Source organism: Phascolarctos cinereus, unplaced genomic scaffold (genome assembly GCF_003287225.1).
Source record: "Phascolarctos cinereus isolate Bilbo 61053 unplaced genomic scaffold, phaCin_HiC Scaffold_5;HRSCAF=322, whole genome shotgun sequence".
Classification (NCBI taxonomy): domain Eukaryota; kingdom Metazoa; phylum Chordata; class Mammalia; order Diprotodontia; family Phascolarctidae; genus Phascolarctos; species Phascolarctos cinereus.
Window position 1 is genome coordinate 43,299,877 of NW_027555958.1, and position 23,163 is coordinate 43,323,039.

General features: G+C 41.4%; 1 protein-coding gene and 1 long non-coding RNA gene across 2 annotated transcripts in view; both read right to left on the reverse strand.

Moving 5' to 3' along the window:
* Nucleotides 1–898: 898 nt before the first annotated feature.
* PSMB4 (proteasome 20S subunit beta 4) lies at nt 899–4,998 on the reverse strand. The gene is made up of 7 exons (XM_021005214.2): nt 4,813–4,998; nt 2,865–3,071; nt 2,390–2,536; nt 2,120–2,201; nt 1,749–1,865; nt 1,412–1,500; nt 899–1,053 (listed from the first exon to the last, which is right to left on the reverse strand). Exons 1-7 carry the CDS (start codon nt 4,950–4,952, stop codon nt 1,041–1,043), a joined length of 795 nt encoding a protein of 264 aa, XP_020860873.1. The 5' UTR covers nt 4,953–4,998; the 3' UTR covers nt 899–1,040.
* A 6,168-nt stretch (nt 4,999–11,166) lies between these two features.
* Nucleotides 11,167–23,163, reverse strand: part of LOC110220926 (uncharacterized) — a 75,028-nt gene continuing 63,031 nt past the window's right edge. The window contains exons 3-4 of the long non-coding RNA XR_013486845.1: nt 20,737–20,858; nt 11,167–18,607 (exon numbers count right to left, since the gene is read on the reverse strand). This is a non-coding gene — a long non-coding RNA (uncharacterized LOC110220926). The remainder of the gene's footprint in view (nt 18,608–20,736; nt 20,859–23,163) is intronic.

A 23,163-nucleotide genomic window follows, 5' to 3' on the forward strand; every position in this document is an offset into this window, starting at 1 on the left:
GTGGCTTAAATTCTTTAAACATACAGGTTATAAATGTGAGGTAAAACATAAGCCTAGATATACTGTGCCAGAGATAATTTAAAGTTTATTTTAGAACCAACACTACTTTTCTTTTACTGTCTCTCCCAACTATAAAACAGATGGGTTCCTCTCCCATGCTGTTTTGTGATTTGTGGAGGCCATACAAACTTTACCTTGCTTTTACCTAAGTGGGCAATTTTGCCGACCTCTCTAACAAGACGTGAGCTCAAGGAACAGCAGGTGGGTGGAGTGAGGCAAAGTCTCAAAAATCTCTGCCTTGGAAATTTCAAACCAAGGCCCATTCCTACCCTTGGCTTTCTTCTACTTTTTACCTGAAGAGTTTTCTTCCCCTTTTATTTCAGGGGTGGAGGAGAGACCAAGGAAGCACAGAAAGCACAGTAAAGTCGACATAGCTGTTTTTGGGGGATGAATATTTTTTTCAGAATTCTTTATGTAAAGTCAATTTTGTCTGTATTTGTAACTCGTTAATCTGTGCCACTAGATTATTATGGTGTGTTTAAGTCTTGAAAAGCCTCAAACCACACATCTGGGCTATGAAACAATCTGAATTATTATTCCTACAAAGATGAAGTTTTGTTGAAACCATGGTTAAGATTACATTAGAACACTAGCATCAATCTTCAGGGAACATGTTTACTTCAGGCCACATATACTTAAGGCTTCTGCTACAGCCTCAGCATATAGGTCCAAAAGAAATCAGCAGTGTGGGTGTCATGTCTTCACAGAACAAATTTAATTCTCTTGAACAAAGATCTCTTGAGGAAGACAGAATGGAGATGACACCATTGCCTGGGTGGGAAGGAACTGTAAGAGGCAACACAGAAGGCTCCCATCTTACCCCACAAGCACAAAGACAGGAGGTCCAGAATTATTTATTTCCTACCAATCTCTTACAAAAGGAAAAAGTCAAATCTCAGTCCTGGGACAGCCAACGTAGCCTTAATAGCAGGGCCAGGAACAGTCAGGGCACAAGAGATAAGGCTGGAGATAAAACTGCATCACTCAAAGCCACTAAAAAAGAAAAGAACACTTATCTAGAGGCAGAAAAGCCAGGATTATGGCTCACATACAGCACTGTAGAGTTCATAAGTACTTAAACATTTATTTTTGAAAGATTAAATGGAAGCTAAATGACCATGGTTCCCCAGCTAGCAAAAAAGGCAGAGGGGAGGATTCAAATTCAGGTTTTCCTCAATTTCCTGAATTCACTCCAACTACTGCCCAAATTCTAGCTGAGGACAACTCCAACTCTGCCTAGAGAATCTAAGGCACCTCCAAGAAAGGAAGAAGCCTCATCCGACAGAGCCAGCACTTAATATCCACATTTATATCCCCCCCCCCAAAAAAAGAAAGCTAAATTTCAAGTCACCTGATCAGGTGGGCAATATCCCAATTGGTCTCTGCAGACAGAGGTCCTTCCACTTCAACTCCTTTCTCAGTCACTGTGGCAATTTCAAACTAAAGGGAAGAATAGCATGTAACTGTTGTGAGGTTTAAAAAGGTCCCAGCAAGCCTGGCATGGTGCTGGAAGTCAGGTCAAGGGATTTTCTTTCCCTCAAATTTTAAAAGGGGTAAGATGAGGAATAAGGTGATAAGCACTTTAAATCCTAAAGAACTTGCTTTGAGGAGGCTAACTGCAACAGACACCCACAGACCTTCAATGACATCCCCAGCAAGACAATCCTTGACCTGATCATGCCTCTCACCCTGTTATACGATCGGGCATCTCGGTAGTACAACACACGCATGCAACGCTCCACCAGCTCCCGAGCCTCTGCTTGGCTTAGAACTGACTTCTTCTCCAAAATCTCTCGCATCAAGGGCTGAAGGAAAGAACCACAGGGTTACAGAATTGGGGGGAAGGGGGGAGGAGCACAGCAAAGGAGGCACATTTCTATCAACTACCTTGAACACCACTTGCATTACAGAAAATATTCTGTTCAATGCCTCACACCTTAGTATTTTGTATACTGCCTGTTGAGAAGCCCTCCCATTCCTCTCAGAGCTGGGAGGTCAGGGTCAGGGATCTTCCAGGCAAAAAGTTCTCTCTTCCCCTCCCTGATCTCTGCCTACTTACCTGGGCCAAGTAGGCACCATAACCAGTGGCCAGTGTAGGGGCTTCATAGGCTACACCAAGCATGTCCACATAGCCAAGGAAGCTAGAAAGAGACGGCCAGACTGGTCAGAGGACCTCTTCTATCTTGCAGTTCCCCAGATCCCACCCTACCATGAATTTCTGAACTTTGGTCTAGGAATGGGACCCGGGATACTAGAGCTGAGCAGCTGAATACAGACTGGGGGCAGAGGAGGAGCTATCTGTCAAAGCAATAGATGTCTCCAAACTAACCTTTCTCCATCAGCATAGCCACCAATGACCATGGTGTTCCAGAGTGGGTTCATCTTGGAGCGGCGGCTGTACATGGCTCTAGTCAACCAAGAGTGGATGGCTTTCGGGCTATAGCTGTGTCCATCACCCAGCAGTTCTTCATCAATCCTTCAGAAGAATTGATCAAGAAGAAAAAACAGTGAGGCAGCAGCCAGGGAGATCCAGCCCCCACCCACACCCCCATAAGATGTCAGTCTCTCATGCTGACCTCTACAGGAAGAAAACAGCCCAGGTCTTGCTACATCTCCCTCCTCTGGGGTCCTCTACCTCCCTCTTGCTACAGCCTCAGCAAAACAACCTATTTGTTCTGTGTGGAAGGGAAATAATGATTCCTTCCTTCTCACTTGAGGACTGCTCAAGGGAGGTCACCTCTTCACTGAACTGGCATCATGTCCAGCCAAATGACGTGGGGAAGTGGGTCTTCATGTGGACTTACACCATCTGGTCAATGACTTGCTTCACATACTGGAAATCAGCATAGTCCCCAGAGGCACCAAGCATGGTATTGTTGTTGACACGCATGATTCGAGAGATATTTCGGAAACGAGCCAGGGAGCCATAGGAACCCAGCATATCTGCTGCAATTATGACACCACCCTCAAATTTCACACCTAGGACAGAGGTCCCTGTCACCATTGGGTTCCTGGAAAGATGCAACAGCGACAAGCACTTAAAAATTTTCAAAACATTTGACATCCATTATCTCATCTGAGCCTAAAAAACAATCCTGTGAGACAGATACTGAAGATAATAGTATCTCCATATTCCACATGAGGAAAGTGAGTCTCAGAGAATAAGGGACTTGCTTATCATCATATATCTAGTGACAATCTGAGATAGGATTTAAACCAAGGTCTTCCTGACTCCAACTCCAGCACTCTTTCCGATACAGCACATAGCAAGAAAGCTGGTAAATCAGAAGACACAAACATCCTTCCACTCCTAACTCAATGTTTGGAGCTTACAATCTAATGAAAAGGACATAGCAGGTAAGAAAATGAATAAGATACAAGGTAAAATGTGGTAGGGGCTTAACAGAACTAAGCAAAATGCCATAGGGGAATGTGAGGTAGAGATTTCTTTCACAGAGAAAACTTCATGAAAAAAGTAGTATCTTGGTAGGGCTTTGAAACAAGTGAGAAGCTTCTGAAGACAGAAAGAAAAGTGTGGGGAGGAAGAAACACCAGGAAATCTGCTCCAAGCCAAGAAGAATTAATCTGTGCAAAGGCATGGAGATAGGAAAAGGCAGGAGAACCGAGAATGAAAAACAGTTCTGTCCAGCTAGAAAGCCACCACTGCCAGATCCAAACTGTGAATGGCGTTCTTTAAAAGCCTTTTAGGAAGCAATGAGCCAGGGACAGGTTCTGAGTAGGGGAGTCACTGATCACAACAATTTATTAGGAAAGCTGCTTGGGCATCAGTGTGAAGGATAAACCCGAACCGGGAGAGATCGGTTAGAAGATTACGGCAATAATCTAGGAAAGAGGTAGGGAGGAACCGAATTCGGATAAGGGCAGTATTAACAGGAATGAGGTAGCAGATGGGAGAGAAAGTTGAGGTAGAATTATCAGGACCTGGTAACTGACTGAATGAGGAATCCAGAGGAGAAAGAACAGATGGCTGCAGCTTCAGGTGGGGGTTCCCGTAAGAGAGACCGAGGACTTAAGAGTGAAGGGTAAATTTAGGGGGGGAAACGGTAAATTCCGTTTCAGACACGTTCCGGAGCTGGTGGGCCACTAGCCCTTCTAGCTATCCAACAGGGCGCTTTGGCTAGAGTTCAGAGATGGAAATACAGGCTTGGGAGAGTCATCGACATTTAGGTTATAACTGAAACCATGGGAGCAGATGGGATCAAGAAAGAAAAGGTTAAATGAGGATAGACCAAAGCTTGGGGGAAGGACTGAGAGTCGATAACAGAACAAAGGCAGAACTATCAAAGACGAGGAAAAAGATGAAAATGTCCCTAAGGAAAGGGCCTCAAGGAGGGAGGGAAGGATGGGACTGGGCCGGCGAAAGGCGGAGGGCAGAAAACTGGGGAAGGCTCGGCAATGCTGGAAGGCTGCGAGAAGGGAAGGAGCAGGAGAAAGGCTCAAGAGAGCGGCCCCAGCGGCGAGCAAAGAAAAGCCCGGACGGCGGAAACGAGGCCTGCGCCGGAAAGCCCCCAGACAGCAGGACACCTTCACTTCCGGCCCCCCACGACTCCTTCCGCTCGTCCCTCCCCTCTCCCCGCTCTCCAAGCTCCCCCCCCGCCCAGTTCTCCACTGCGGGAGCCCCGGGCTCGGCTCGTGCTGCCGCCCAGCCCGCGGTCCCCCCGGGCTCCCCTCCGACTTCCCCCTGGCGGCCCCGAGGCCCGGATCGGGGAAAGAAATGGTGTGGACACTCACTGCGTCCGAGTAACCGGGCTTCCGCAGACGGTGCTGTCCGGCCCCGGGAGGGCTCCCGAGACGGGCGGGATGCGGTAGAACTGGCCCGGCGAGGGGCCCCCGGCCCACAAACCCAACTGCGGTTCCAGCAGCGGTTCCATCTTAGTCACTCTGGCCAGGGGGAATGAAAGCGCCGGCGCAAGGGGAAGCGGAAGTGACGCAGAAAACCTTCACCCTCTTTTTCCCCTCCTCTTTGGGGCCGGCCTGCGGATGAAGTCAAGCGCTGTGGGGACGTCGTCGCCATATTGAGTGTGGCGGGCGGGGGCGGGAATCTGGCATCTAGACTGAGCAGAACGTGCTAACCCAAAACCTGAACAAGTTGCGGAATAGTCGCTCCCTCCTAGAAGTACATATATAATAGATGTAATACACATGTATGCAAAACGCATGCATGTTTATATATAATAATGCCACAACGTAGATATGCATACGTATTTGTATTTATAAACAGAACCGCGTTTATTTTTATTTAATGTGGGAACCTATTCTGAACAGGCCAAACATCTTTTCTAAAAGAGTTGAACTGAAACATCAAAGTGTTCTAAGTGGCCAGCATCTACCTAATGCTTTAATGTTAGCAAGGCACTTGACAGGTATTTTTATCTCACGTGATTCTCACAACAATCCTGTGAGGTAGACATTGTTATTATCCCCACTTTACAGATGAGGAAACTGAGGCTGAGAGAGGCAAAGGGTGTGAACTCAGGTCTTCTGATACCAAGTCCAGCATTCTATTCACTGTATTTCACCACCTAGCTGCCACCCAGCTAAAGCAAGGCTAAATGAAACAGATGCTCAAAAGGGCTCATAAGCCCCTACCAGTGTATCCCCAATTGTTCATTAGGGAAAGGGAGACCTCGCTGGATCAGAGTAGAACCCAAACCAGTCCCTTCTGGCCAGGCTCATTTATTTAGCTGGACAATTGGGGCTCGTTCAGTGGGCAAAAGGGTCTTGAGAGAACTCAGAAACTTACCAGGCCAGCAGAAAGTACAGCTTTTCATCCCCTTGATTTAAAAAAAAAACCCAACACATTCTAGAAGTTTGCAAGGATGTGAAGTTGAGCTTCCTGGCAAGTTTTGTACCATCGCTTCTACAGTCTATTCTCTTCCCCTTTGAAAATCAGGACACGTGCCCTTCCATCCTGCGGTACATCTCCTGTTCTTTAGTCTTAAGTTGCCAGTTTTTTTGAGTATCCTGCCCTTGAACTCAAGGGCAGCAAATGTTCTCTTACTATCTCCCCACTTATCTTTGCTTTCAACTTCCTATTATTTATGTTTGTTCTTTTTAGTTCAAAGCTCATTCATTCTCACTGGAAAACAAAATATAAGGAAAAGTGCCTTCTCCCCATCACTCATTACCATCTCATCTACCTTGAAAGTGGACTTACTCTTTCTTTGATTCTACTCTTTCTCCCCACCCCCTACCCCCATAGCTTTTCCCTCATCGGCCTGAGTTCATTCTCAGCTTTGGCATTTCATGCCACACTTTTGTATTCATCCTCTGTTACCTGCCTTGCTTCCATCTTTTGGACATATCAAAAAATATTTTTTTTATTATTATGAACTTGACAAACATAAACAAATGTAAACATTTCCTTATAAGAAGGAGAACAGGATAAAGGAGCTTTTATATCACACCATAAATCTCTATTAAGTACAATTTGGTTTTCTTAAGAGTAGATTTTTAAAAATTGTTTTATTTTTTAAAGAGGCAATTATGGTTAAATGACTTACCCTAGGTCACATGGCTAGTAAGTGTCTGAGGCCAGAATTCAATTTAAGTTCTCCTGACTCCAGGAGCAGTATGCTATCCACTGCACCAACTAGCTACCCCTCAGAGCATTCCCTGCCCCCATGGGCCACTCCCCTAACTCACACTTAAACTTGTGATTTGGGGTCCACCAAACCCCAATGCAGCTATTGCTACTTATTCTGAGGGTTAGTAGTGATAACCCAAAGGAGCTGAGTTTCTAGTATTGTTATTCATAAGCCCCCACCAGGGTGCTCCCCATTAACAATCAGCCAGCCAGAGTTAATTAGCATTTTTGGAAAAGGAATTTACTAAATACATGCAACAAAAACAGTTGGTACATTATCTCTAAAATCCAAGACGTACTGTCCCAGAAGTACAATGACATGGGGTGGGAGTGGGGGCCGCAAACTCAAGGTATAAGAGTAGTGAGGCACATATGTAAGAAACACATGTGGTAAAGGGAGACCTCCCAACTCTTGGCCCTGAAAGACCTTTACTCCTTTTGCGGAGTCTTCATGAAGTTCCCCTTAGTTGTAGCTCTCTCCTGGGATCCAAGCGCTAGTGCTTTTCTGAATCCATAGTTGGCACTTCTTTCTGCCATAAGTTGTTCACAATCCCTGAAGCAATCTTTCTTCAGATGACTATCACTCCAAATCCATTTGTCTTTAATGGGTCTCTCCAATCCTGCTATAGCTATTTCCACAGACATAGTCTACTACTGCTCTGGTAAATTTTGCTACAACTGCCTTCAGCTCTGCCCACCAACTGGTGCTCTGGTGGGACCTCTGGACTCATGAGGTTGCCACTCAAACAGTTCCATCTCCAGGTACTTATTCGTCTAAGATTGGCAAAGAACGAAGAGAGACAGAGTTAGTCATATGCTCATATAGGGGAGACAGAGCATCTACCCTACCCTCTCCCAGATCTTATGGAGGCAATTCAAAATACACCTGCCTCCTCATAGCTATAAAGGAAACAGAGAGACATAGTGTTGGACTGACATTTTTGTATATTACTCAGTTCCAGCTCAGCAACTCCTAAACTGGCAGTTCCAGTCAGAAGAATTTTTGTCATCACACAATTCTGGGCTCTCATAGCTGAAAACAAGTTCACTTCAGGTTTCTACATAGTTGCCTAGAATGAAGCCAGGAAGGAAATTCTCACATATTTCAAGGATTAGCACCCCCATATGCTAGTCAACTCCTATTACATTCTCTTGAACCAGTCCATATTTGGTTTCTTCAGCAAATATGCCAGGGAAAGAGGCTTTTTGAACTTTTTTGTCCTTATTTCCAATCCAGAAATGTTATCTTGGGTTCAATGAGGCTTAAGCATTGTCTTTTTAAGTGTTTTGTTTAAAAAAAAAAGAATTTTATACTACCCCAAACTTATAGGCAGAAATCACAGTCACTCCCAAATAGTTATGCAAATTTTGAAAATAAGGAATATTTTACAAAACTAGTAAGAGTTTACTGCTTGTCTAATGCTTATAAAAACACTCTCTTGGTGCTTGCAAAGAGCTCCCCAAATCCAAAGACAGTTAAAAGAGAGACAGACACAGAGAATCAAGCTTTTGTCTCAAAAGAAAACCTGGTAACTACAGGCTCCCAGAATATGTGGGGCTCTCCCCACAAGGATTAAAGACCTAGAGTCAACTAGAAGTCACTCTCATCTTTCAGGTAAGATACGAAACTGGTTTGGTTTGATTCTTATGCAGAAACACTGACCTGTTGGCACTGGAGGACAGAAGGAATAGGTCACTTTCCCACTCCTCCCACTGAAGGGCCTCTGTGTGCCAGGTTAAGTAAGGTACTTAGTGCTATAATAAATCATCACTGAATCCAGTTGCTATTCTGGGAGAAAGATTTTTCAATGTATGGATTCCCTTGCTAGCATCCACAAAACCAAGACTTTGAGAGTGGGCTACTCAAAGGAACATTGACTTTGACAGATACCTAAAAATCTAGAACTATACTCTACCACCCACAAAGAAACATGCAGCCTGATCATTTCAGCTGAATGATGGCGAAAATGCTGAGAATACTGAGACTCGAATATTAATCTCAGTGGAGTCAACATATGACATTTCTAATATATTCCACTAGAAATGATGCTACAGGCTTTATGCCACGTTTGTTTATTGACACGTGTTTGGAGATGATACAAACATTAACTAGTACATCTCTCAGCTGATAGAGAAACCAAACAAGTAACATGACTTAACTCATATGATTTGTTATAAAGAAATGATGGTATGATGCTGGAGGGCACCATCAAGACCTTCAATAAAGATACAGATTTGTGATGGGAAATCTTGGTATTGAAAGCACTCACTCATAAATTGGTAGACCAATTGAAAGCTAACCTACATAAAAAGTTGAGAGATTTGGTAATCTACCTGATTATAGAATGGCACCAGAGAGTAGAGGAGGCCCTATCAAAACAATTCACTGCAACCATCTGTTGCCCATTGGCAAGTAAGTTAGACTGTCTTTTTTTCTGTCTCCCTTTTTTTTTCTTTTTTGTTACATTTTAAGTTCCAAATTGACTCTCTCCCTCCTTCCTCATCCCACAGTAGGGACGGTGACCATTTGATGCAGATTTATAAGTATATGTAAAACTATACTATGCCTACTTCTATTTATCAGTTCTTTCCCTGGAGGTGAATGACATCTTCCTTCATAAGCCCTTTATAATTGATCTGAGTATTTGTAGTACTCAGAGTAACTTGGTTATCCACAATTATTCTTCAATAATATTGCTGTTACTGTATATAACATGCTCTTAGTTCCGCTTACTTGACTTTCCATTTTTTCATACAAGTCTTTCCATGTTCTTCTAAAATCAGCCAGTTCATCATTTCTTACAGCACAGTAGTGTTGCCACCACAAAGAGAGCTGCTATAAATCTTTTAGAAGATATAGGTTCTTTACCTTCTTCCCCAGCCACCTTGGGAAACAGACCTAATAGTGGTATTGCTGGGTTGAAGTTTTATAACTCTTTGGCATTATTCCAGATTGCTCTCCAAAATGGTTGAATCAGTTCACAATCCCACCAACAGTGTATTAGTGTCCCAATTTTTCCACATCCCCTCCAACATTTGTCATTTTCCCCTTCTATCATTTTAACTAATCTGATAGGTATGAGATCTCAATCTCAAAGTTGATTTAATTTATATTTCCTTAATCAATAATGATTTAGAGTATTTTTTCATATGACTTTATACAGTTTTGATTTCTTCACCAAAAGATTGCCTGATCATGTCCTTTGACATTTATCTATTGGGGAATGACTCATGTTTCTTATAAATTTGACAAAGTTCTCTATACATTTGAGATATGAGACCTTTATCCAAGAAATTGTCTATAAAAATGTTTCCCCAATTTTCTGCTTTCTTTCTCACCTTGGCTAAATTGGTTTTATTTGAACAAATCCTTTTTAATTTAATGTAATCAAAATTATTCATTTTATTTCTCACAATGCTCTCTTCCTTATTTACTCATAAATTCTTCTCCTATCTATAAGTCTGATAGGTAATTGTTCCATGTTCTTCTAGTTTTCTCATGACATTTCCCTTTATATCTAGGTCATGTATCCATTTTGACCTTATTTTTGTAAATGGTGTAAGATATTGGTCTATACACAATTTCTGCCAAACTGCTTTCTAGTTTTCCCAACAATTTTTTTTTACCAAATAGTATATTCTTATCCCCAAAACTTAAATCTTTATTTTTGTCAAACACAAGGTTACTATAATTATTTACTATTGTGTATTATATACCTACGCTGTTCAACTGATGCACCTTTCTACTTCTTAGCCAGTACCAGAGAGTCTTAATAATGACTACCTTGTAAGATAGTTTAGAATCTGGTCTGCTAAACCTTCTTCCTTTACATTTTTTCATTAACTCCTTTGATATTCTTGACCTTTTGTTATTCCAAATAAATTTTATCATTTTTTCTAGCACAATAAAAATGTTAATAATTTAATTGGGATAGCATTGAATAAGTAGATTAGGTTAGGCAGAATTGTCATTTTTATTATATTGCCTCTGCCCACTTATGAACAATTAATATTTCTCCAATTTTTTAAATCTGTCTTTATTTGTATAAAAAGTGTTTTATAATTATGTTTATGTAGTTCCTGGGTTTGTCTTGGCAGATATACTCCCAGTTACTTTATACAGTTTACAGTTATTTTAAATGGGATATCTCTTACTATCTCTTCTTGCAGGGTTTTGTTGGTGATATATAGAAATGCTGATGGCTTATGTGGATTTATTTTATATCCTACTAATTTGCTAAAACTATTAATTGTTTCAACTAACTTTTGAGTTGAATATCTAGGATTTTCCAAGTATATCATCATATCCTCTACAAAGAGAGATCATTTTATTACTTCACTGCCTGTTCTGATACCTTCAGTTTCTTTTTCTTCTCTGTTGCTATTGCTAGCATTTCTAATACAATATTGAATAATATTGGTGATAATGGGTGTATTAATAGGATTTAGTGAGGTTCGGATTCGCTCCTATAAATGACACTCTCCAATGCACCAGAAAATAATAGGAAATAGATAATTTATTTAGAAGAAGTAAAGCACAGATAGTTTGAATTTGCATAGAAAGCATAAATAATAAGAACAATCAATAATATAGCACCGATCAAGAGAGTCGGTAATGGAAGAGAATACATCACCAATTCAAGGGAACCTCCAAAGTCAATCAACGGCTGGGAGCCCCGTTGCAGCCAGTACAAACTTGAATTGTGTAAAGATTTTCCCGGGCGAAGCGTCCTTCCCGCGGGTGAGGCTCAGCGGGCTTACAGGACGCAGTGTTTTTATATTGTTCTAAACAAAGAAGGCTTGGGGCCAAGAACCCCTTTTTGATGCTAGCGCTACTCATGGTTTGTCCAATACACATCTGACCTTAGCCACGCTCCCATCCGCCTGAGGCTTGGTATTTTGTTTTTTAATAACATCACGTCTCACAAGGAGAGGAGCCAACCCTCCATGTCAACGTGACCTAGGAATGGCTAGTTCCTGGAATGCTAGGCCAAGAACACTCAGGAGATGTGGAACGGTCATGACCGAGATTTGAACTGAACCTATTTATTTGAGTGATCTTATTAATTTAAAGGGGAATTTCCAATTTCCATTTCAATGGGCATCCCTTGTTTCATTACTGATCTTACTGAGAAGGCTTCTGGCTTATCCCCACTACAAATAATACTTGATGATAGTTTTAGGTAGATGTTTCTTATCATTTTAAGGAAAATCCATTTATACCTATGCTTTTGGGTGTTTTTAATAGGAATGAGTGCTGTATTTGTCAAAAGCTTTTTCTGCATCTGTTGATACAATCATATGATTATTACTTTTGTTTTTGATATAATCAATCAGTTAATAGTTTTCCTTATGCTAAGCCTGCATTTCTAAATTCCACTTGGTCACCATATATAATCTTTGTGATATACTGTTGTAGTCTCTTGGCTATTGTTTTATTTAGAATTTTTACATCCATATTCAATAATGAAATTGGTCTATAATTTTGTTTCTCTGTTTTTTGTTTTTTGCTCTTCCTGGCTTAGGGATCAGCATCATGTTCATTTCATAAAAGAAGTTAGGTAGGACTCCTTTGCCTATTATTCCAAATAATTTATTTAATATTAGAATTAATTGATCTTTAAGTGTTTGGTAGAATGCACTTGTAAATCCATTTGGTCTTGATGCTTTTTTCTTAGGAAGCTCATTTATGGCCTGTTCAATTTCTTTTTCTGAAATAGGTTTATTTAGATATTCTATTTCCTCTTCTGTTAATCTAGGTAATTTATATTTTTGTAAATATTCTTCCATTTTACTTAAATTGTTAAATTTATTGGCATATCAAAATATCACTTTTAACTAAATCTATTTTAGCTTTAACTTCGTTTGAGATCCTGATTGCTACCCCTGCTTTTTTTTTTGCATCAGCTGAAGCAGAATAAATTCTACTGCAGCCCTTTATTTTTACTCTTATGTGTATCTCTTATTTTTAAACGTGTTTCTTGTAAACAACCTATTGTCAGATTCTGTTTTTTAATCCATTCTGCTATCTGTTTCCATTTTATGGGTGAATTCATCCCATTCACATTCAAAGTTCTAATTACTAGTTGTGCATTTCCCTCTATCTTACTTTTTGTCACTGTTTATCCTTCTCTCCCTTTTTACCCTATCACTCCTCAAATATCTAATTTACCTCTAACCACTGCCTCCCTAATCCACACCCCTTCTAAGAATCACTCCTTTACCCTCTTCTCCCCTTTTAAAATTCCTTCCCTTATCCTCTCCCCTTACCCTCCTATTTTTTGATCTACATATCTTTCTAAGAGTCCTTCTCTTATCTTATCCCCTCACTTTCCTATCTCTCTGTAAGTTAGGAAGACTTTAATACCCTTCTAGATGTATATGTTATTACCTCTTTAATTCAGTTCTAATGAGAATAAGGTTCTAATAGTTCTTCCATTCATTTATATGAGATAATTGCTCCATTTTACCTCTTCCTATCCAATTTCATTTTTTAGTATCTTCCCATCACACTCAATTCAACCCCAAGCCTATGTATTCTCTTTCAAACTACCCAAGTAATGATAACATTCTTATTAGTCACAGATAATGTTTTCCCATATAAGAAGCAAAGATTTTGACCTTATTGAATCCTTCATAATTGGTCTTTAATGTTTACCTTCTTATGTTTCTCCAGAGTCTAGTAGGTCAAAATTTCCATTCACTTCTGATCTTTTCCTTACAAATATCTGAAAGTCCTTTAGTTCATTAAATATTCACTTTTTTTCATTCAAGATTACACTCAGCTTTGCAAGGTAAGTTATTCTTGGTTGCAAGCCCAGCTTCTTTGCTCTTCAGAATACATGGTTCCATGTACTTTGGTTTTTTAATGTAGAAGCTGATAAATCTTGTATTATCCTCACTGTAGCTCCACAGTATTTAAATTGGTTTTTTTTTCTAGTTGCTTGTAGTATTTTCTTCTTGACTTAGGAGTTTCAAAACTTGGCTATGATGTTCTTGTGAGTTTTCATCTAGGGATCTCTTTCATGGAGTGATTAGTCAATTTTTTCTATTTCTATTTTACCCTGTCATTCTAAAACTTCAGGGCAATTTTCCTTTGTAATCTCTTGAAGTAGAGTATCTAGACTTTTTTTTCCCATAATTTTCAAGTAGTCCAACAATTCTTATATTGTCTCTCCTCAATCTGTTCTCCAGATCAGTTGTTTTTCTAATGAGATATTTCACATTCTCTTCTATTTTTCCATTCTTTTGATTTTATTTTATTATTTCTTGGTGTCTCATGAAATCATTAGCTTCCCCTTGCCTAATTGTAGTTTAAGGAATTATTTTCTTTGTTCAGTTTTTGAACCCCTTTTTCTGATTGGTTGACTTTCTTTTCATAATTGTCTTTATTTTCTTATGTTACTCATTTTTTTTCCCCTAATTTTTCCTCAACCTCTCTCATTTGATTTTTAAAGTCATTTTTAACCTCTTCCAAAACTCTTTTTTGGGCTTATGACCATTTTGCTTTTTTCTTTGAAGTAGAAATATCTGTTTTCACTTCACTATCTTCTTCTGAGTTTGAACCCAGATCTTCTCTATCACCGTGGTAGCTATTTATATTTGGGTTCTTCCTCTTTTGCTTCCTCATTATTCTTTAAAGCAGCTTATTTCTTGTCTGTTGACCTTGTGTTAAAGTTGAGCTCTAGTCCTGAATTCTGGGGGATAGTATCTCAGGCTTCAGGTTTTTTGTGCTTTTGTTTTCTGAGCTCTGTTGGGGGCCTGACTTCAGGTATTCCTCTCTGCCCCTGAGCCATGACCAGTCTCTCCCACACCCATCTATTCTGGAACAAAAACAAAGAACTCCTTCAGTGCCCATGGCCAGTGGGGTCCCTGCCCTCTTCAGTGGCACTCACCCAGCCCATGTGCTAGTTCCTCCTCTCTCATAGCCACAGCCAAGACCACAGCCAGGAGGCAGCTTACCTCACCCAAGCAGGTATCTAGCACCAGAGGATGGCCCTGCAATCTTCTCCTGATCCACCCTGTCTGGGAGGCAAAAGTTCTTGAAGATGAAGCTGCAGCTTATGCAGCTGCCCCAAGGCTTGCTGTTTTGTTGATTGGGCAGTATCTGCCCTGAGGTATTGGTGCTTCAATCAGGTCAAAGCACCACCCTGGGATGTAGGGGCTTTCCTACCATCCCCTGAAGTTGTTTTAGGTGGAAAACTGCTTTACCCCAACATTAAACGATTTCTGCCCCTCAAAGTTCACTCTGGGGCATTATTTCATATTCTTTGTGGGGGAACTTAGGAGAGCCAGGTAATCTCCTGCCTTATTCCACCATCTTCCCAGAATCCTCTCTAGTTAGACTTTCTAATGAGCAAGCAGACAGAAGTGATGGGTAGTGAGCTTGATGGCCTCTGAGGAAAAGAGACCGCCAGTCAATTACTCAAAGCCTCTGACTGAGGTGTGGCCTCTGAAAATGACATTTCCAGTGAAAGAGATAATAACAATGTCTAACGTTTATATAGCACCTCCTGTGTGCCAGACCCCACGCTGAGGGCTTTACAGATATCTCATCTGAGCCTCACAACAACCCTAGGTGGTAGATGCTATTGTTACACCCATTTTCCAGTTGAAGAAACTGAGGCAAACAGAGGGCAAGTGACCTGCCCAATGTCCCGTAGCTAATAAGAGGTCACATTAGAATTCGGGTCTTCCAGACTCCAGACCCAGCAGTTTATCCACTGTGGCACCTAGCTACTACTACTAGACAACCATACTTGAAGAAAAAGGGATCCCAGTTTAGATGGCAAAAAGAGACATCACCCAGAGACTCCTAGGCCTGGGCATAAAAATAATCCCCAGAGTAAAAAAGTACTGATACCAAGTCTGGTTCTTTTATAAGTTTAGCTATAGAGCAGCAGTCCTCTATCTATGATGTTAGAGCAAAGGTCAATAAGGTCCAGAAGAACTCGACCCATTCAACCAGTCACTGAGCTTGCCTCGGATGGCACAGGTGAACTGGAACTAGTGACACACGCGTCCACATGACAGTACTGGAGATTCCCCACCTAAAGTGTGCCTTGCATATAAATGCATGTATTTATTCCTGTACATGTCAATTCTTACCTGTATGGACTAATACTTATTATAGTTTTGCCGTCACACTTACTGGATCACGTACTTGCATAATGTTTGTAGTATAGCAACACCTATTAATTGTTTTAGTCTTTGTGTGTATGTATGCCAGTATGTGTAGTTAGGTTTGCTCTCATAGCCCTGTTGATACTGTTAGAGCTAGCTAGCTTTGCTTTGCACTCATTTTGCTTTTTATGATTACTTCCTCTTGTACTAAGTATACGCATGAGTGCTGCCCATAGAAAACAGGCATATTCACATGGGGAGTCCAAATGTATGGAGGAGGCTCAAGAGGAGGCAGTGCCCACCTTTCTCCAAGGATTTTGTGATTCCTACCTTGTGGTAAGCAGGAGAAGGGGACTGAGGGGGCCTCTCTGTTCTCCTCTGAGAAAGAGGTACTAAAATTATATCTATCTGCCCCCCTAAATATTGCTCATTTAAGAGCACATTTTTATGTTTAAAAGCTGCTAACTGGGCAGCTAGGTGACACAGTGGATAGAGCAACAGCCCTCCAGTCAGAAGGACCTGCGTTCAAATCTGGTCTCAGACACCTGCTTAGCTGTGTGACCCTGGGCAAGTCACTTAACACCTATTGCCCAAAAGTTTTTTAAAAAGTTGCTTGTTGGGGCAGCTAGGTATTGCAGTGGATAGAGCACCGGGCCTGAAGTCAGGAGGACCTGAGTTCAAATCTGACCTCAGACCAAAGACTTGGCACTTACTAGCTGTGTGACCCTGGGCAAGTCACTTAACCCCAACTGCCTAACCAAAAAAACAAAAAGTTGCTTGCTTCCCTAGTCATTATTCCTTAAAGGGCGAAGGGTAGCTCTTAAATTACACCTGCCAGTTTGACATCTTTGCAAATGCTAATTACAAAAAAGACCATGACAAATGGTAAATGACAAGCAAACCCATTCCATTCAGTTAATAAACATTAATTTAGCTCATACTATGTGCTAGGCACTGTGCTACACACTTGGGACACAAAGAAAGGCAAAAAAACAGACCTTGCTCTCAAGGAGCTTACAATCTAAGGAGGGAAACAGCATGCGAACAAACTCATACAAACAAGCTATACACAAGAAATAATTAAGAGAGACTGCGAAAGGCTTCTTGTAGAAGATGGGATTTTAGTTGGGAATTAAAGGAAGGCAGAGAAGTCAGTAGGCAAAGATGAAGAAGGAGACATAGGAGACAGCCAGAGAAAATGCTCAGAACCAAGAAATGGAGTGACTTCTTACAGGAACAACAAAGAAGCCAGCGTCTTTGGACTGAAGAGTATAGATGTAGGGGGTGGGAGCGGCAGTGGGGGAGGTAACTAGTAAGAAGACTGGAAATGTAGGATAGATACTAGGCTGCGAAGGGCTCTGAATGCCAAACAGAGGATGTCATCTTCGATCTTGGAGGTGACAGAGTCCTGGAGGTGATCGAGTAAGGGGGTGACATGGTTAGATCTCCACCTCTCACATAAACTCTACTTCTCATGTAGTCACAGCAGTGTTGCATCAGCAGTCTCTCCACCAATTAAGGGAGTCTCTCGAAAATGCTCCAGACTTGCCTGGAACCCCATGTTACACATGAGCTCCTGAAATGTGCATGTACTATGTCACGAATGTAATCTGAACATTAGTCACTGAAGCATCCTGTCGAGTGACGTTTTGTAGAGTGCTGTGTCTATCGAATCTATTGCTTATTTATTGGTTTGTTTATTTAAGATTGGGTTTCTCCTTCTCACTCAGGCTGGAAGTACAGCAACCTCTCACGGGCCCAATCTTACTACCAATTGGCATGGGCGCTTTGACCTTCTCTATTTCTTACCAGTGCTGATTTACCCTGCTTGGGCAGCCTAGTGGACTGCTGTTCCCAGGAGCTCACCATATTGATGCCAAACAGTGTAGAGACACAATCAGCATATCAAGATTTTGACAACCTTAACCTCCCCTATAGCTGGGATTAAAGGCATACTCCACCATACCAAGAATGTTGCATCTGTTGATAATGTGCATTTGTCTTTAATGGTACTGTAGAATGATTACCTAGGGTGCCAAGAAAATCACCCTTATTAATTTCAAAGTATTGACATTTATGCTTATGTCATGTAATTAAAGATTATAAGTACGGTCCAGTTAAGTTTTACAAGGGACTGAAAAACATATGGCCCTGGGGAGGAATGTAATCTTGTGTCACCGTCACCATGAAGATGAGAGATACTACCCTAGAATTCATCAACTAGTGACATCATGGAACAGGAGCTTCTAGGACTGCTTTGTGAAGATTTCTGGGAGAAAGACGGTGGAAGGAAAGAAGCTACATTGAGCTTAGTATTGAAACTGTTCCTGTGCCCAGACACATTGGTTCCTGGCACTCTGCCCCTAGTTCTCCCACGTGGAGAGAGACTGCGACAAGTAGGCCACTGATTTTCACATAAATGTTCTCCATCCTCCTCGTTGTTTGGATTTCCTCAAATGAATACATTTTCTCATTATGCAGTTCTGCTCTCCTCCCTTTTGCCCTTGCCTTTTTCTCTTCTGTTACAATAAGGTTTACGCCTTCCAGAGACATATTCCAGTCACGGGTCTCATCCTATCAAGTCTCAATAATTCCTATGAGATCAAACTTACCACCTTGCATTAGGCTCAGTAATTCATTTTGCTTGTTACTCATTCTGAGGACTGATCATGATGAAATGAACTAAGTTCAAACAGGAAAGATTTACAATTCTTAACGGTGTGGAGTTTTTAAAATCAGAAGGTGCTGAGTCTCTTCTTCCCCCTACTTCCATCCTTGTCTTCTCCTCAAGTGGGGCAGGTAAGGTTTGGAAGATCTCTGAAAAAAAAAAAATTCAGCTGGATAAGCCCAGTCTAATTTTATTGTGGATTATTCATTTTCATTTTACCAGTAGGAAAAAGAGAGCTCAAGAGGGTTGGGCATGGCCCCATGTGGGCTTTAATCATTCAGAAAGCTAGGACCAAAATCCTTTCTCCTTTACCCCTGCTATACCTTCTCAGAAAAGATGTCATTGCATTGAAGATCATTTCAAATAACACCTTGATTACCCCACCAAGGAAATATGGTTAAGTAAAACAAACTGACACAATAATCATGTTTGACAGTGTGTGTGTATGTGCCTCATTCCCCACCTATGATCAGTCAGTCAGTAAAATGTATCAAGTGCTTACTCTGTGCCACATATAGCGTAAATGATGCGGATACAAGGAAAGGTAAAAGATAGCACCTACTCTCAATGAATTCACAGTCTGGGGGGGAAACAGCATGAAAAACAACTATGTACAAATAAGATGCAGACAGGACCAAAAATGAATGCAGGGAAGGCACTTGCAGAACACGGGATTTTAGCTGGCACTTGAAGGAAGCCGGGGAAGTCAGGAGGTAGAGATGAGAAGAGTGTTCCAGGTATGGGTGACAGCCAGTGAAAATGTCAGGAGTCTAAGAGAGGAAAGTAGCCATCAGATTGTCTCATTTATTTTTCAGAGACCCAGTAAGAGAGATAAAAAGATTATTGTCCCCAATTTGCTGACAGAGAAACTGAGGCCCAGAGTTTTACCCAGGGTTCTGACTATGGTAATCCAGAACCTCAACTTTGAGCTAGTAGCCCTGAAATCCCCAAGCCTAGCTTTGTAACACCCCAGGCTCTCTTTCCTCATATCAAAGAGCATCCCGGAACTCTCAAAAAAGTATGACATTTAAAAAAATAAAAATCTACAAATATAGTCCTTTGATGTGGTGCGGTTGGAGATCAGGCTGTAACAAGTGCAGAAACATTAGCAGCGTGCACGTGCACCTTCCCCCATCCCCCACCTCCCCAGGTCTGTCCTTGCCCGCCCTTTGGTCCTAAACTGCCAGGCTCAAGTGTTCATTTTGCTGCCTCATGGCGGAGGGGCTTCAGACCATTCCCTCACCCTCTGCCTTGTTCTGAATTTGGGACTTCTCCTTCTGCCATTCCAAGTAAATGACCTCTGCATGTCTGCCGAGAGACCATTCCTACCCATGGGTTTCTTCCTTCATTCCTGGGGTTGTAGTTTTCCTTTGCACCTCTTGGAGAAGGGGAACAAGAGTCATGGGAGAACAGGCTCATAGATCTCGAGATGAAGAGGTATGAGAAGCCATCTAGATGAGGAAACTGGAGCCCAGAGAGATTAAGGGATTTGCCCAAGATTCCACAAAGATGTAAATATCAGAGTCAGGATTCAAATCCAAGTGCTCTGGACTCTAAGTCAAGAGTTCTTAAGCCTGAGCATCCAATAATAATAATAATAATAATAATAATAATAATAATAATAACTAACATTCATATAGCACATAGTATGTGCCAGATGCTTTATAATTATGTCATTTGACCCTTACAACAACCCTAGGAGGTAGGTGCTATTATTATCCCGTTTACGGTTGAGAAAACTAGGGCAGACAGAGGTTAAGTGACTTAACTCAGGTCACACAGACAAGGTCTGAGGCTGGATTTGAATTCAGATCTTCTTGACTTCAGGCCCAGCACTCTATCCACTGAGCCACCTAGCTGCCAATCCCCAGTACTTCGTACAATGCTTGGCACATTTAAAAAAAAAATGCAGCCTGTCATTTCATCTGTATAGGGGGCTCCCAGGGAGGAACTTTGTTTTCTAATGAAGACGAGCATTCCACGCAATGTATGTTATCTTAAAGAGTTGACTGGCCAGTGTGTGGAAGGCTTTGAATTTGAGCCCAGGTTATCCTGACATAGAGACCAGCTGGTTTCATTCCTTTACACAGCAAAGGCCCAAGGTTTGAACCACACAAAAGCCGTCAGTGGCAGGATAAAGAGGATTAGCCATTTCATCTTCCAAAGCATCTAGAGCATCACAGTTCTTAGTTGGAAGAGAACTCAGCAGCCATCTAGCCTGCACCTCAAAAGGAATCCCCACTGTCAGATCATGCTCAGCAGACGTCCATCTACTGACCTCCAGAGAGAAAGCCATTCCAGAAGGCACCAGAAAAGCTCTAATTCCAAAGGGCTTGGCCTTTTCTGTGTCACGGACTCCTTTGGCAGACTGGTGAAAACTGCAGACGCCTTCTCAGAACGCTGTTTGTTTTAATGTATAAAATAAAATACATAAGATTATAATTGACACCAATTATTGAAATAGAAATAGTTGAATTAGTAATAAAAATAATATCTTTCTTAAAGTTCTCAGGCCCTAGGTTAACAGCCCTTGCTCTGATGATTAGGAAGTATTTCCTGACATCAAATCTAAATTTGTCCCTGAAATTTTTACTTACAATTTATTCTTCCTATCCTTTCAGTCTTACCCGAGGGCCCAAAATGGAGATGGTCAAGGCTAGGTGGTCTAAGACAGGGAGAAGGGCATGACCCTGATTTTCTAGGTGCCCCTAGAAGGGAACTCTGTCCTGAGTCTGCCATTTGCTGGTGAGGCCTTCTCAGCCCAAAGCATTACATAGACTTCCAAAGCCTGTTTCTGTCCATGAGTAGTCTTTCTGTCATTATACTTTCCCAGCATTCCATTGCCATTTTTGTTTTCTGTTTACATTATCGGACATCTTGTTTTCCTATTTCCACTTACTCTGCTTTGCATCAGTTCATATAAGTTTTCTCTGCATTCTTTATCTTCATCATCTCTTACAAAGCAGTAATATTCCAGTACATTTTCGTACCAAAAATGTATTTAGTTATTCCCCAACTGATAGGCATCTGCTTTGTTTCTAGTCTATTGATACTCCCAAAGATACTATCAATATTTTGGTGTATAAGGGACTCTGCTGTTTATGCTCAACCTCCTTGGTGTACAGGCTTAGCTGCGGGATCTCTGGGCATGGATATTTTAGTTACTTTTTGGTATCTATGGGATCTTTCAGTGTATCCTAGACTTCCTTCAGGTTTACACTTAGCAGTATAGGCCTAGCAGCAGGATCTCTGGGTATGGACATTTTTGTTACTTCTTGGGCATAATATCAAATTGCTTTTCCTTCAAGTCCCAACTACAAGTCCACCTTCTAGAGGAAGCCTTTCCTGATCCCCCTTAATTCTAGTGCCTTTCCTCTTTTGACTATCTCTAATTTATCTTTGTTTTTACATATTTTTGCATTTATTTCCCCCATTAGATTGTGACCCCTTGGAAGGCAGAGACCATCTTTCGCCCTTCTTGGAATCCCTAGTGCTTAGCACAATGCCTGCCACATAATAAGTACTTAAGAGAAGTCGACTGACTGACTGACTGACTGACAGAATGGTTGGACCAATTCATAGCTCCACCAAGGTATTAGTGTGATTGTCTTTCTCCAATCCTCTTTCTGTTTAGGCAGCTGTCTTTTTGTCTCCTTCCAACTGACTTCTTTGTTTTTTTCTGCCTTTCTGGCAGAAAGAAGTCTGGGCAGAGTACCAAAGAACTCCAATCATTTCCCTTCTACTCACTTAGTTTCAGGTAATATCGAGATGTGTTTATGTTCTTTCTGTTTTTTTGCTTTCTGGTGAGGCAGTCAGGGTTAAGTGACTTGCCCAGGGTCACACAGCTAGTAAGTGTCAAGTGTCTGAGGTCGAATTTGAACTCAGGTCCTCTTGACTCCAAGGCTTGAGCTCTTACTTCCTGCGCCACCTCGCTGCCCCTATGTGTTAATGTTCTATCACGAAGACGCTGAACTTTGAAATTCACCTCATCCTTCTGTCTGAAGTTTTTCTCCCTTCACTCTTCACTCTTCCTTGCTTATTGTGATCCTTCCTTGCTCTTCCAGTCCACCAGCCCAGCCCTGGCTTCACTTCCTTTCTTCTGTAGTGCTGACTCTAGAGTAAGCCATTTTAACAACAGATTGTCCTCTTTTTTGAGGTATCAAAGAACTGAAAATAAAGGGGGTGCCCTTAATCGGGACTTAGTTGAACAAACTGCAGTATATGACTATAATAGTTTTGTGTGATGAAAAATTATCAATATGGTGAATTCAGAGAAACCTAAGATCTGTGTGAGCTGATGCAGAATATAAAAGAAGCAGAAACAGAGGCCCAATATATGCAAGCACAATAATTTAAATGAAAAGAAAACATTAAAATAGAGTTGAACTCTAAGTAATTGTAACAACCAATAGAAGGCCTAAAGAAATGACAAGAAAACATACCTCTCTCCTCTTGGTAGGGAGGTGTTGTACCGGGGGCAAGAATGTTGTATACATTGTTAGATGTGGTAACTATATTCATTGTGGTTTTGTTTGGTTTTTTAGGCAATTGGGGTTAAGTGACTTGCCCAGGGTCACACAGCTAGTAAGTGTCAAGTGCTTGGTCTGAGGTCAAATTTGAACTCGGGTCCTCCTGACTTCAGGGCCCGTGCTGTATCCACTGCGCCATCTAGCTGCCCCTACTGCTTTTACTTAACCATTTTTCT

What these genes read in the sequence shown, in the direction of transcription:
- PSMB4 (XM_021005214.2), bottom strand. Translation starts at nt 4,952, where the DNA reads ATGGAACCGCTGCTGGAACCGCAGTTGGGTTTGTGGGCCGGGGGCCCC. An exon ending in AGCCCGGTTACTCGGACGCA is followed by an intron (nt 3,072 to 4,812) that starts GTGAGTGTCCAC and finishes GCATCTTTCCAG; the next exon opens with GAACCCAATGGTGACAGGGA. An exon ending in CAAGTCATTGACCAGATGGT is followed by an intron (nt 2,537 to 2,864) that starts GTAAGTCCACAT and finishes ATTCTTCTGAAG; the next exon opens with GATTGATGAAGAACTGCTGG.